Genomic DNA, 14,474 nt, shown 5'->3' with positions numbered 1-14,474 from the left:
ATTTATCATTTTTTAGTGTTAAAAAAATATTGAGAGGCATCTTATGCGCTACTAACTACTTCACAAGAAGAGCTTATGAGGATGATTAGAGGTCTGTGTTCTTTGTTCGGTTGGGTTCACATTGAAGCTCGATTTTCACAGCTAATTGACAAAGTAGTTCAGCGTATAAGGATCGGGTCCATTTTTCGTCGGGTCCATTTTTCTGTCGTGTTCTGGTCAGGTTTCTGTCGTGTTCTGGTCAGGTTTCTGTCGTGTTCTGGTCAGGTTTCTGTCGTGTTCTGGTCAGGTTTCTGTCGTGTTCTGGTCAGGTTTCTGTCGTGTTCTGGTCAGGTTTCTGTCGTGTTCTGGTCAGGTTTCTGTCGTGTTCTGGTCAGGTTTCTGTCGTGTTCGGGTCAGGTTTCTGTCGTGTTCGGGTCAGGTTTCTGTCGTGTTCGGGTCAGGTTTCTGTCGTGTTCGGGTCAGGTTTCTGTCGTGTTCGCAACTAAATGACATGTTCGATTCAGAAGCATTCCTATAGAAGTCAGTGCGCCTGAATTCACACCTGAGCTAGACCGCACTGCTCAGAAAACTGACAGGACTCTTTTTCAATTTGCACTATAACCACTCCCTAGCTGCACTGGACATACACTATATTGTCAAAAGTATTGGGACACCTGCCTTTACACGCACATGAACTTTAATGACATTCTAGTTTTAGTCCGTAGGGTTTAATATTGAGTTGGCCTACCCTTTGCAGCTATAACGGCTTCAACTTTTCTGGGATGGCTGATCACAAGGTTTAGGAGTGTGTCTATGGGATTGTTTGACCATTCTTCCAGAAGCACAGTTGTGAGGAGGGGGCATCCCCAAACTGTTCTCACAACGTTGGGAGCATGAAATTGTCCAAAATGACTTGGTATGCCGACGCCTTAAGAGTTCCCTTCACTGGAACTAAGGGGCCAAGCCCAACCCCTGAAAGACAACCCCACACCATAATCCCCCCTCTACCAAATGATTTGGACCAGCTGCACAAGGCAAGGTCCATAAAGACATGGATGAGTGAGTTTGGGGTGAAGGAACTTGACTGGCCTTGCACATGGTTCTGACTGCAAACTGATGGGAACACCTTTGGGATGATTGGAGAGGAGACTGCATAGAATTGTGAAATTGCTACAATTCCACCTTTCTGTACAGGGTTTTAATTTTCATTCCATAACATGTTTTGTTGGCCCATGTACATCAGACACAATTCAACCCCTTTTTTATATTCTTTATTTTATTCCGTATCTTGATTTTGAAGGTGTTTGACAATTTTAAATGAGGTGTTTAATAAAAGTGTATTTTATGAATGTTAAGGATAAATTGTGTGCACATATAAAGACAAATCTTTTACTAGAATCCTATATTTCAAATAATGTGGGCTCTTTTTTTTTTTCTTAATGAAGATAGAAAAAAGACCGAAGGTGCTCATGTTTAATAACACGCCTGTGACAAACAAGAGAATGGTCTTGGGATATGTGCACTTTTTATATTATTTACACTACATTTAGTTTCTTAATTTCATGGTTACTTTGCATTCAGGGTTTTTCATGAAGAATTCATTAGTTTTCAATCACTTTAATGGAGCCACACTTTCTTACCTAATTGTACCCACTTTTCAGTGAATTTTATCTTCAGTGATGCAGTTACAAGGATGAAGCTGCCAGCCCTATCTCTTGACCTTCTCATTTTGTGTTATTTTTTTTTACCCTGTTATATATATATATTTTTTTGGCCAAACTTTTTGGCCGGGGGTAGCGTGTCGAATATACGCTACGCCGACGCAGCGCACAGGCAAGCACAGTATTTACAAAGCACTCGCCCCCAGTCGATCTCAAATCTACGCTGGGTTTGCTCAGCATAAGCCAGCGTAGGTGGAAGTGGGCCTGTGCCATGCTAATGAGGCGTGACCCCATGTAAATGAAGGACTGAGCGTCATAAAGTTACGAATAACGTATGGCGCATGCGCAGTCCTGTTGTCGCATCCCAGTGCGCATGCTCAGAATCACATCGAAACAACTGCCTAAGATACGTCGAATCACTGCCTACGACGTGAACGTAACCTACGCCTAGCCCTATTCACGTACTATGTAAATGACGTAAAATACGATGGCTGTGTTCCATGGTCCATACCTTTTGCATGACTTGCGCCTCCTATATGGGGAATAGCTTTACGCCGGACGTAGGACTTGCGCAAAGCACGTATATTATGCGCCGGGCGGAAGTACGTTCGTGAATCAGCGTATCTCCCTCATTTGCATAGGTGAATAGTAAATCCATGGGAGTACCACTTGCGGCCAGCGTAAATATGCGCCAACGATACGCCGGCGTAGAAAAGTTGCATCGGTCGGATTAGGCCTATTTTCAGGCGTATCTAGTTTTGTGGGCACGGCGCACAGATACGACGGCGCATATTTACACTTACGCGGCGTATCTCGAGATACGTCGGCGTAAGTGTTTTGTGAATCCGGGCCATAATGTGTGTATATCTCTATCTCAGGATTTTATTCATATGTAGATTTTATTTTTATTTGACATTTTTGTGTATGTTTGCAACAGTATATTAATATTTATATACTATCAGAGCAAGAAATATTCTGCTAGTTCTTTTAAACCACTTTCCATCGACCTCTTTTTCTCATCTCCATGCACCTTCTGTTGCTGGTGCACGCTTAAAATTAACTGAATTAATTAGTGCAGGTGACAGCAGCCTTTAATGACAGAGTGTCCTGTATCCGAGTCCTGCCTTTGGTAGATGTTGATGTCATATGCTTTTCATTTCCATTCTGCATTTTTAATCTTTGCGAATAGTTGCTGAAAAATGGCCCCTGGCAGGAGGTAATGAAATTTTCCTAATTTATATTTTCACGCCGAAACCTCGATTGAAAATGGCATCCAGTGGTTTAGAGACAGAGTGGTGGCGGCAGTGGTTTCAGGGGAGCACTAATAATGATCCAGTGCTTGTGCAGATGACGGGTGATAGCACAGCAGAGAAGTAATTTAAGGAAGAAAGAGAACGCACTATTGCTTTATTGTAGCATATCTAATGATCGGCTGAAGATTCCCAATAGTTTTTGGAGCATGACAAGAGAAACTAATGTTATCTTGCCAAAACAGAAGTCCCGGCTTAATCAGTAGAACAAGGATATTGATTAAAACACTTTGCACAATAGATTGCACGGAGAATCTTCTTTCCATCATTCCACGGTTGGTAGCGAGTAATAACAAACAAGGGAGAATAGAGATTTCAAGTAATTTGTTTTGCATTGTGTTACCTAAGATTGTCTTCAAACAAGCAAAACATTATTATAATATTTTAAGATCTAAGCTGTTATTGAACTTCTTTACAAATCTATGAAGGTCTTTTATGCTCTTTAACTGATGTGCTAAATACATTTTTTTTGCTGTCGGGATTTTAGGCTGAACAAAACATTATTTTATCCCATAATATGAAATGGTCAGAACCTTAAACCAAGGGCAGATGGAAAAAATATCACACCCAGGAGCTGGTTGAGTCAAGTGCAAGGGTCTGTTTTAATGTGTTTTAGAAAACATCAGTGAAAATTCGGGCAACATGTAGGTAGACTTTTTAGTTTTGATTTTTTTTGGAAATGTTCAACCTTAAAAAACATCTTGTGATGTCCTAGGAAACTTCTTAGGGCCCTTTCACCCGGGGCGGATCAGTAATGATCCGCCTCCTTGTGTCCGTAAGCTCAGCGGGTATCGCACACTGTGCAGGGACCGCCCTGACTTTTCTCCGCTCTCCCCTATGGGGGGATCGGATGAACACGGACCGCGTGTCCGTGTTCATCCGATCTGCAGACGGAGGAAAAAATAGGACATTCTTCCATCTGCAAAATCAGATCTTTGCGGAGGCGGGCGATTACAGGTGTCCGCTGACACCCGCAATCACATAGGGACCAATGTATGTCCTTTTTTCATCCGCAAACGGATGGATGAAAAAGCGGACATATGGTCCGCATGTCTGAAAGGGCCCTTAGTTTTCCTTTGTTAGCATGTAGGTGTGCAAGTGCCACGGGAATTTTTGATCATTTGTGGTGTCATGATTACTTTCCAGAGGGCTAGGGCTACTTTGAGCTTTCAACTGCCTGTTGATTCATCTCCTAATGGCCAAACCAATGAACATTCTTTTAGGCTCCGTTCATACCTAACTTTGATGCGGCTCCCAGCAGGGGTCCAGTGTGGCTGAATTCGGACCAAAAACACACCAAAGATGCACAGGACTCGTATCGGAGATATGTGAACTGGCTCCGTAGAGAGCCAATCACATTCTCCTGCTATTGCGTATTGGATGCAGGGATCCCATCCAAACTTCCCCCTACAAAATAATAGTATAATGTGCTAGTATGTATAGCATACTGGCACGTTATGTAATACTAACCTTAGAACTAAGCCCTTCAGTGGCGCACTGTCACCGTTCAGAGGGCCTCCATCTCCACCGGGTCTTCCTTTCGGGTTCGCAAACTCCATCTGTGTAAGTGGCCAGAGGCGTGATAGCATCACTCCCAAGACCTCGGTTATGGCATGGTGCTCTAAAGGTCTGTAAGGGTATGCCAGACCTTCAGAGCGCTTGCGCCAGTGATGTCACTGGCTGCATCTAGTGGGAATATTTCCTAAACGGTGCATGCTTAGGAGATATTAAATTGACCTGCAGGTAAGTCTCATTATAGGCTTACCTGTAGGTAAAAATCACACAGTGGGCTTTACTACCACTTTAAGTTAGTCTAGATACAGCATTCTGAACAATCTATATTCCCTGAATAAATTGCTTTCATGTCTTAAACAAAGGACCTGAAAGTAACCCACACAAACATGAGGAGAACATGCACTCTTCATACATTTAGGCAGCCCATACATAGATGATTCGATCCATTTTCCTTCCACTACGAGTGTAAGAAAAGCAAATTGCTTGATTCCACCATCAAAACAGTCAGTGTTGATAGGGAATGCCTCCGGCAGTGCTATTGTTTTCTACCCGCAAGGGTGGGAGAAGGGGGCACGGGAAGCCTTCATGGCTGGCAGAACACCATGTTTACTGCTAGTGTCCATAGCTGTCAGATGTAATCTTATGAAAAATAAAAAGGCAGGCTGGATCGACTTGGGTACAATCAGCCTTGTACATACATGGATCAAACCTCATCCTGTCCCTGCTGAACCGGACAAATTTTGATCCCTGTATGGCTGCCTTATTTTATACTTTTCAGTAAAGAGATTTAAAATTTAGGATTTTTTTTATTATTATTATTGGGCATAGGCTTTAGGCCACTATGCAAAATTACCTATTTGCTTTTTTTTTTACACTTTTTTCTTAAGTGTTCTACTGCTATACTGTTGAAGCCATACTTGTTTCATTCCTGAACTATTGATGTCTCTCTTTGTATCTTTAATATGAACAAGAACCCGTCCTCTGACCTGAGAACCAAAGAGTGGAATTTTGTAGAGCTCTGGAGATCTAAAACTTGGGTATTTTATGTGTTGATGGCTTGCATATGTGTCTACTTATGATTCAGACTGTGCTCAGGTGTTTTAAAATGGATACAAAAATTAAACGAGCCACTTTTATTTCCACTGTTGACATATCTAGAGTCCCTAATTGAAATGATCCTTCCATAGCTAGATATGCCAAAACTTTTCCCCAACTCGTATCCCCTGCAGTTTGCAATTTTGGGTATTTAAGCTGTCTGGCAGCTTTTAAAATCCACAGCACAGAGCTGCTTCCTTTAATATTATTTTGTTCACATTTCTCATACCAAGAGGGAAAACATTTTTCCCATGTTATTTCTGTTTCCTCACCTTCTAAAAATGATCTTTTTTTTTTTTTTTTTTTTTGCTTTGAAACTGAGCCTTTCATTTTGAGACAATAAGGTCTGTTTGTTCTAGTCTTTATTTAAACTTTGACATTTTATGTTTAGTTTTGTAAATGTAAAAAAAGTATTAAAATCTTTTGGATGTTCCCCCTCTCTAATATTTTATTTGCCTTGAGGGTACGAGCAAATCTCTGTCCATGATGCCTTTTCTTTTTATTATTGGCTTGTTTTTTTTTTATTTATTTGTTTTCTACACAAAAAGAGAGGAAACTGTAAGATTCTAGACTACAAATAAAGCTCTGCTTTAGTTATTTGGAATGTTGGCAAACCTCATGGATCAGCTTTTAGCACTGTTACCTTAACGCACTAAAATTACTGGAGCCTTTTTTACCTAGAGTTTTTTTATTTTCCTAGTCTGGGTAACTGGTGCTCAAGGTGTAGGCCGAGGGCCACATGCTGCCTTTCGATATTTCTTGTGAAGCCCTCAGACCCAAGCAGTCGGCACTGGGATTTGTAACGGGACTGTTATAGGAATGATCTCTAGCCATCTCTTGTAAAATGTCTCTAGTTTCTGACCATCTCCTGTATCATGTGAATATTTTTTTGTCAGTGGTCCAAGTTGAGGCTCCTTTTACCTCTTAAGTTGAGGTAAAAATTAAGCATCTATCCAAAAGGCAACTTTCATATTCTTAGCCATGCATGTAAGAATGCATATTTAATGGTTAGGTTGACTAAATTGTAAACTCCATAGAGATGAGGATTGATGGCAAAGGCAGTGTGGTATGTCGGATTCTTCAAAATGCAGGAAACATGTCCTTTGGCCTGGACACTCTCTGACTTAAATTTATAAACTAACGTCCACTACATTATGTTTCCTTGCAATGTTCAGTTTATTGGAATGTGAGAGTTGGAGATGAGAGGAGCAGGTCCAAAAATGGATCAATGGCACGTCAATATCGAAGTGTGTCAACTTGTCCCTTTTGACTTTTGTTAATGAAATAAACAAATGAAAGTTGGCACGGCTCTCCTGTTTATTTCCGTACCTTCTAATTTTCACCTGAAGAGCCTTCTAGAAACCGCTACATATTTTTTTTTTTTCCTGCCAACCAAGAGCCCTTGTACTCAGCAGCACTTCAGGCTGCTTTACACTCAGCTTAAAGTCCTGATGAAGGGGCCCATTAGAACACTTGAAACAGGTTGGCTTGTACTTTTGATATTTTAGGAATGTGTTCTGATGGATGATGTATATTAGAAAAATAAACTCCTTATGATCTCCCAACACTTGGTCTGGTCCTCCAGTGTTTTTTTCGGTACCTATTGTGTGTTTCAAAATGACCATTAAAGGGGTTGTAAAGCTTCCCAGCCCCCCGTTTACTTACCTGAGCCCTTAAAAGTCCTGCATTGTGAACGCGATGGCTTCTCGGTCCGGTCGTCCCGGGTGTTCTTGGCTCTTCATTGGATGATTGATAGCAGCGCAGCCATTGGCTGCCACTGCTGTCAATCAAGTGGCACGCCGGGGGCGGGGCAGAGTGATACACTTGTCGGCTATGGCCACCACTGTATCACATGGGAGCGCACCTGCAAGCTAACCCCCTTGGGAGAGCGCTTCCCAGAAGGGGGTTGGCTTTTGCGGGGAGGAGGCGAGGGAACCCAGAAGACGAGGATCTTTGCAAATCGAACTGCACAGTGAAGGCAAGTATGACATGTTAAAAAAAAAAAAAAAAACCTTTACTAATCCTTTAAACCACCCGAAAACCCCATTACAGTCTTTGGACTGCATGCCTGTAACAGTTTTGAAACGCCAGGCTTTGAGCGTGGTTGCCCAAAAAAAAAAAGAAAGGTAAATTGTGTTAAAATAATGTATACGCAACTACAACACAAGCTTAATTGAACAAGCGGAAGTTAGAAGCTGATTGGCTAGCATACACAGATGCACCAGATTCTGAGTGCACCAGTTTTAGTAAATCGGCCCCATAATGTGAATGCATCCTTGGATCATGTATATCCATTTGGATTAAACTAGGTGGAGCGGTGTTTGTTTTCTTTTGGGTTTTACCAGACTCGAAATTGGGGTGAATCTGTAATAAAAATTTGTAAGCGGTTCTAGCCTTTCCCTATGCTACTATGAACAAAGTTATTGTGTTTGTTGCTGTCAGAGAGTTCCCTTTACTTCCTGTATTGTAAAAGTTTGTCAGCAGGACAGGGATTAAGAAAAAATATCTCAAATGATAGCAGGAGAACATGACCAAAGTTCTGACCCTTCCATCTCTAAAGTGTTGGTTTGTACACGTTTTGGCCAAAAACGGGGATGAAAGTATAAAATACCCTTGTTCATAAAGGGGTTATAAAAAAAAGTATTGACCATGCAGGTCAAATAGGTCACCTGGCAAACTTTTCTAGGAACTAGCCCCTCCGATCCGTTCTGTTGATGAGGTTAACAATTCTTATCGTGCATTGGAACATTTGTATTGCGTGTCTTGGCTACAGTTTAAGATCCTCTGTTTATTCAGTGTGTGTTTTAATTCCAACTCCTAAAACCCTTTTTTTCCATGTTAGCTGTGTTTATTAAATCATTAATGAATTTTGATCTTTTTCATTCCTGAAAGCGACAAATTAATTGTATCATAAGTCTTGGCAAATACGTTGAGCTCGATGACATTGCTCTCAACAACATTATTTTGAACGTTCAGCGCGAGATGAAAAGCAGATTTATGCACTTATTAATATTTTATATATAGTTTTGTTTGCAAGAATAGAACATTGCTGACATTCTAAGAACCACGTTTTAATGGCAGATAATGACAGAGAGCAAAACGAGGTGGCTTCTCTCTTTTTCAAAGGGTGGTTAGAGCTGTACATGTGTTTTAATGATACCATGCATGTCTCGGGCACATTCTCTTATTGTACTATCAATGATATGTTGGCCTATGCGGGACATGGTGAAGTTGGACTTGCTTAAGGTGATTCCAGATTGTAAGCTCTGATTCCTCCTGTATTGTATTGTAACTGTACTGTCTGTCCTCCTGTTGTAAAGCGCTGCACAAACTGTTGGTGTTATACAGTATAAATCCTGTATAATATTAATTATGGTAATAAACAATATTGTGCTTTGACATGTGGTGCAAACTACACTCCTGGAAACAATTGATATTGGATTGTAAAGGGAATGGGTAACAGGGAAATTATTGGTGTGCAATGCTCTGTATATGAAGTGTACTTGTAAGGCTGCCACAATTGTTTTTTTTGTTTAAACAGTTGGCTTAGGTGGTGAATAGTTCTTTCAAATTACAGATGAACCCTCCGGCCCATATAAATAAAAAATATAAACAAATGGGTGAAAAAATATATGTGTGTATTTATAAAGTGACCAGTTAGTCCATGAGTAGATTATAAGTGTGTGTACACCACCATATAATATATATTAGTCCATCAACCACAAAGGAGTAGGTATAAGTGGTCCTTCTCAACACCAACCAGACTTGTGCACATCAATCACATAAAGTGCAAGCTTACCGGAAGGCAAGCCGTGTGAGCTTGCGGCTATAAACCCGGCCAGGGCCTTTATCCAGAAGGTTCAGAAGCAACAACTTGGGGTATATGGTAAATGGAAGCAAACCACAGCAGATAGCCAAGCATGATCAATTGCTCAATAGTCACGAATGTAAGCCAAAGTCAAAAATGAAAAGGAACTTTTGCTCTCCTAGACAGAAGTTGTCTGAGGTTCCCAGGCCAAGAGGCTCTGTGTGAACCCAACCTTAGGCTGTAGCAGGATTTCACCAGTCACAGCCCCAGCACAGATCCCAATTCACCACATTAAAGGAATGGAGGAATTATATTACATTAACCTTCTACGGCAATTTTTTTCAGATTTACTCAGAGGATAGTAGAGATACAGCATACAAACAAACCACTTAGTATGTTGTTCAAACAAGCATGCATACACAATGACATCCGCACTAAAACTCCATCCCTACGCATTTCTTCATCGTAGGACATTTTCAGGAGAATTGAATATACGTCCAGACAAGTTGATGGATGTGGTTTTACAATTGCATGTAGGAAATCATTGTAAAATTTTTTTTTTTTTTTATCTCTTATGTGATTGGGTATTTTGGTTCTGGCATTCTCATTTGCACATATATTTGTATAATTACCGTAAATTTCCAGTGGATCTGGTCATCCAGCAGGTGCCTAGAGCAGTAACATCTTCTTTCATGGGGGCACCTTTATTAAACTGTTGGTGTTTATAGTCTATAGTAAATTAGACTGGTGGGGTTGCTGTTCACATTTTGAAGTAGAAAGGATAAATATGACATTTTATTGCTTCAGGCTCTTGGTAAAGCTACTTTTCACCCGTCCCTGCATTCAGGATGTCGCACTAAAGCACTAACACATGATGGACAAACTGTTGTTGCCCACAGGAGCCAGATGCTCCAGCATTCCTTATTGTTGGAGGATGCTTTCTATATCTATCTAGCTTACTGACCATTTATCTTGTAGAGGTCATTGTAATGATCCCTTCGTAATGGGGATCACACTCTACTTTGAATTTTCATACTCGAAGGCTAATGTCAAATTATTCGGCTAGCAACCCTGCTGCTGGCAGTGTCAAACAGTCAGCGGCAGGATTGCAAAAAAGGCTGCCTGTTTGTACCTCCTATAGCTAATGATCAAGATTAAGCAGCATTGGAGCCAGCAACAGAGCAACTATCTGCTGCATCTGGCTACAAGAGCCATTCGATGCGACCAGACAAGCAGCCTTTTTAGCGATTCAGCCACTGGTGATCTGTCGCTAGTGGAAGGAATCCCCCATCTGACATCAACCTTATTCTTTTCTTGTTTTTAACCCGGTATTACTAAAAGCAATGTTTATTTTCCACCTCATGTTGCATAATACAGTGGTTTACATCTAATTAATGGACTTCTTTGTTTTTTTGTTCCAGGTGTAACAATAGGACACAGTGTGTGGTGATCACAGGTTCAGAAGTGTTCCCTGACCCATGTCCGGGAACGTATAAGTACTTGGAAGTCCAATATGAATGTGTCCCATACAGTAAGTACACCCGATTGTCCCTTTGAGTAAAAACAAACCTAAACAAATTGTTTTCCCAATGGCAAATGCTCACAACGCGTACGCTTTCAGACATTCAGAACCATTCTGCATGAAGGACAGGCAAGATCCTCCCCTCCCCACCCACCAAATTGTGGAAGATAGCCATGCTGCTGCGATAGCCAAGCGTCCTCCTGCAGCCTTAATGTGTTTGCTTTCAGGAACTTGTGTTTTTCAAGAAAACAAACCAGATTTATCCGTTCTGGGTGCCAGACAGAAATGTCTACATATGCCTGATGCTGGGCCCGAACAAATTGATTTGGCTCACACTTTCCTAAAGAAGGTATTGACTCTGACTTCAATACTGAGTTTCCTTAAGCAGCTACCTGCTGCTGCAGATCCCTTTGTCCATTTTATTAAGTTTGGCCGAGGCAAATCCTTCTATTATTGAGGAACTGCATTAGAGTTCTGAGCAAAATCTTTGTCAGTAAACTGTAAATCGAAGCTGAGTAACGATGGTGATGGTAGGTGGAGGCATTTCACCTTGTCACAGCTTTATTTTTTGCAAAAGAATAAAAAGTTATTCCTTATAATGTATAATACCTTTCTTAACATAACATACACGTATAGTATTTTAATATAATCCCTTGATTATAGTGATGTAGTATGACCTTTAAATAAAATAGATTTAAACATCCTAATTATCATATTAAAGGTACAGTATATTTTTATTGTGATGCTAAAGTTGAATAAAAATGCATACATTGCATAAATATTTACCCTCCAGTCAATAATTGGAAAAATCACCTTTGGCTGTACTTAACATTTTCAGTCTTTTTTAGGTTTGTCACGCATCTGCATTTTTTTCCCGACTCTTCTTTGTAAATATCCTCTAGTTCGGTCAGGTTGAATGAAGGCTCAACTGAATTGAGGTCTACACTCCTGTGATATTCCGGTTCTTTATTTTATGCTAGTGTGGTGTAGCACTGGCTGAGTTTTAGAGCCATTGTACCTTTGGACAGTGAAGCTCCACCATAATCTTGTATATTTTTCACAAAAGAGTTTTCCCTTTAGTATATGGCTCCATCCAACTTGCCCCCCAGTCCCTGCTGGTGAAAAGTATCCATAAAACCATGTTTGTGCCACCACCATGCTTTGCTGTAGGAAGGTGTTTTCAGCGTAGCAACCATTGTTGGCGTTCCATATTAAAGCCAGTACGTTTTAGGTTTGCATGTTTTTGGTGACTTTTGGAAAACTCTAAAAGGTGGGGGCGAATTTTTACTTTTCTAGTAACGCCTTTTTTTTTCTTATCTAAGCTATAAATAATAGCTTTGTGCAGCATCCAGGTTATTGGTTTCTGCCATCTCAACCATGAATCTTTGCAGCTCCTGTAGCCATTGGCCTCTTGGTTGCTTCTCTTACTAATGCTTTTGACTAGACAGAGTTGTTTTTGTGCTTTACTTATTCTATTTGTAATATTTAATTTAACTCCCATCTCAGCCATGAATCTTTGCAGCTCATTCAGAATTTCCATTGGCCTCTCGGTTGCTTCTCTTACTAATACCCTCCCAACTTAGTCTTTGAATTTTGCTGGATGGCTTTCTCTAGGCAGAGTTGTTTTTGTGATTTATTTATTTTATTTGTAATATTGGATTTATTGGTTCTGTATATTTAATCTTTGGGCCTTTTTTTTTTTCATAGCCCTGCCCTTGATGCAATTTAAACATGTTATCCCCAATTTTCTTTGAAAGCTCCTTTGTCATCATGATGCTGTTTGTTTAGATTTGTTTAGTACACACTCTATAGCCTTCTAGAAAGAAGCCTAATTATTTTGAGGTCATGTGACACTTTAATTGCACACAGATGGACTCCATTTAAATAATTTGATGAGGGCAATTAAATAAATCTATTTAGGGGTTTTTGAGCAAAAGGGTGAATATTTATACAATCAAAACTTTTCAGATTTTTTTCTAAATTATGTATGAAAGCGTTGTTGATCTCCCCAAGACCAGACTTTTTTTTTTATAGTCCAGTTTTCAACATTTTCAAATATGTGTTTAAGTTATATAATTTATAGATTGTCCACTTAGCTGGAACCATAATACTTCTTCCTGCTTCCCATGTTAGATATAACTCCCAGTATAGAAGTCTGAAGGTCTAATTATGTAACAGGATGTAAAGTGAACTGATTCTGGACCTGGTTAACTTGAGTATAATGTAAGGTAAACTAGTCCTGCTTCAAACATTAAATCATTTGTGGAGGAACTTTAGATTGGATGTTTGAACAGGTTTGCTTTCCCTCCCTTTGCCCCTTAGTAAATCTTGTCTTCGCCACACTTTAGTAAATCGGAGTCTGATGTCCACTTTTATTTTGTTGATCAAAGTATAAAAGACCCATCTTCTATGAGTCGGGTATGAGTTAGTCCATAGCCCTACATTGTTTCATTCCATCATTTGTTTTGTATTACCATCAGACTCCAGACCTTGTTTTTCTAAGCTTAATTGGAGCCGTAACATTATTTCCTTTTAGACAATATTTGGGAACAGACTTTCGTCCTGCACATTTAGTAGAAAATGATTGTTTGATACTTTTTTTTTTTTCATCCCAGAAAATGTATTTGTTTAAATAAATGTTCTGCTAAAAATAAAAATGACCAGCCAAGCATTCTTGCATGTCGGCTGAAAGTACAAAGACGACAAGGGCTCGTATTTGTAGAGGGGAGACTACTGATACGTTAAAATATATTGGAAGGGTGGTAATGTGTGTCCATAGCAAAAGCGACCATTTTACTTAAATTGGAATGTATGTCGTGCATGTTATGGTACCTTTGCTCTTTCATTTACAGTGGGTCTTCAGCAAGTGGCTACTCACCCAAAAACATGCCTGCCCCCCTTTTTCCCCCCTCAGCATGCCCCAATGCAGCTGACATAAAATGTTGTGTTAGGCTGGCCATACGTTATACAATTATCTTGTACAATTTAACTTTAGATTTACCTAAGCTAGGGGTCTCCAAACTTTCTAAACAAAGGGCCAGTTTACTGTCTTTCAGAATTTAGTGGGGCCAGAGTAGGGCCAGTGGGAATAGAAAATGTCCTAGCATCCAGTATGTCGTCAGTTGGAGGACTAGTGCTCCATTGTTGGTGTCAGTTGGAGGAATAGTGCACTATCGTTGGTGTCAATGGGAGAAATGCTGCCCGATTGTTTGTGTCAATGAAAGGAGTAGTGGCCCATTGTTGGTGTCAGTGGAAGAATAGTGGCTCATTGTTGGCATCGATGGAAATAATTATGCCCAATTGTTGGTGTTAATTGAAGGAATTGTGCCCCCACCATTGGTGTCATTGGGAGGAATTGTGCCCCCACCATTGGTGTCATTGGGAGGAATTGTGCCCCTTTGATGGTGTCAGTGGGAGGAATAATGCCCCATGGTTGGTGTCAGTGACAGTAATTCTGTCCCATTGTTGGTGTCAGTGGCTGGAATAGCACCCCAAGGGACAGATAAAAGCAAACCAAGGGCCACAGTTTGGGGACCAATAACCTAAACCATATAATATGAGGTCAAACCAAAAACACTTTCAAT

At 40.3% G+C, this 14,474-nt stretch overlaps 1 protein-coding gene across 39 annotated transcripts in view; it reads left to right on the top strand.

Moving 5' to 3' along the window:
• The window catches only part of ADGRL2 (adhesion G protein-coupled receptor L2), a 258,675-nt gene that overhangs the window by 151,814 nt on the left and 92,387 nt on the right, over positions 1–14,474 (top strand). For all 39 annotated transcript variants that reach the window (XM_040360598.1, XM_040360600.1, XM_040360602.1 and 36 more), the window contains exon 4: positions 10,790–10,899. In XM_040360598.1, coding sequence (XP_040216532.1) covers positions 10,790–10,899 — 110 coding nt within the window. The remainder of the gene's footprint in view (positions 1–10,789; positions 10,900–14,474) is intronic.

The sequence above is a fragment of the Rana temporaria genome, chromosome 7 (genome assembly GCF_905171775.1).
Source record: "Rana temporaria chromosome 7, aRanTem1.1, whole genome shotgun sequence".
Taxonomy (NCBI): domain Eukaryota; kingdom Metazoa; phylum Chordata; class Amphibia; order Anura; family Ranidae; genus Rana; species Rana temporaria.
The sequence above is the reverse complement of the archived record's forward strand: the minus strand, read 5'-3'. Positions and strand labels throughout refer to the sequence as shown.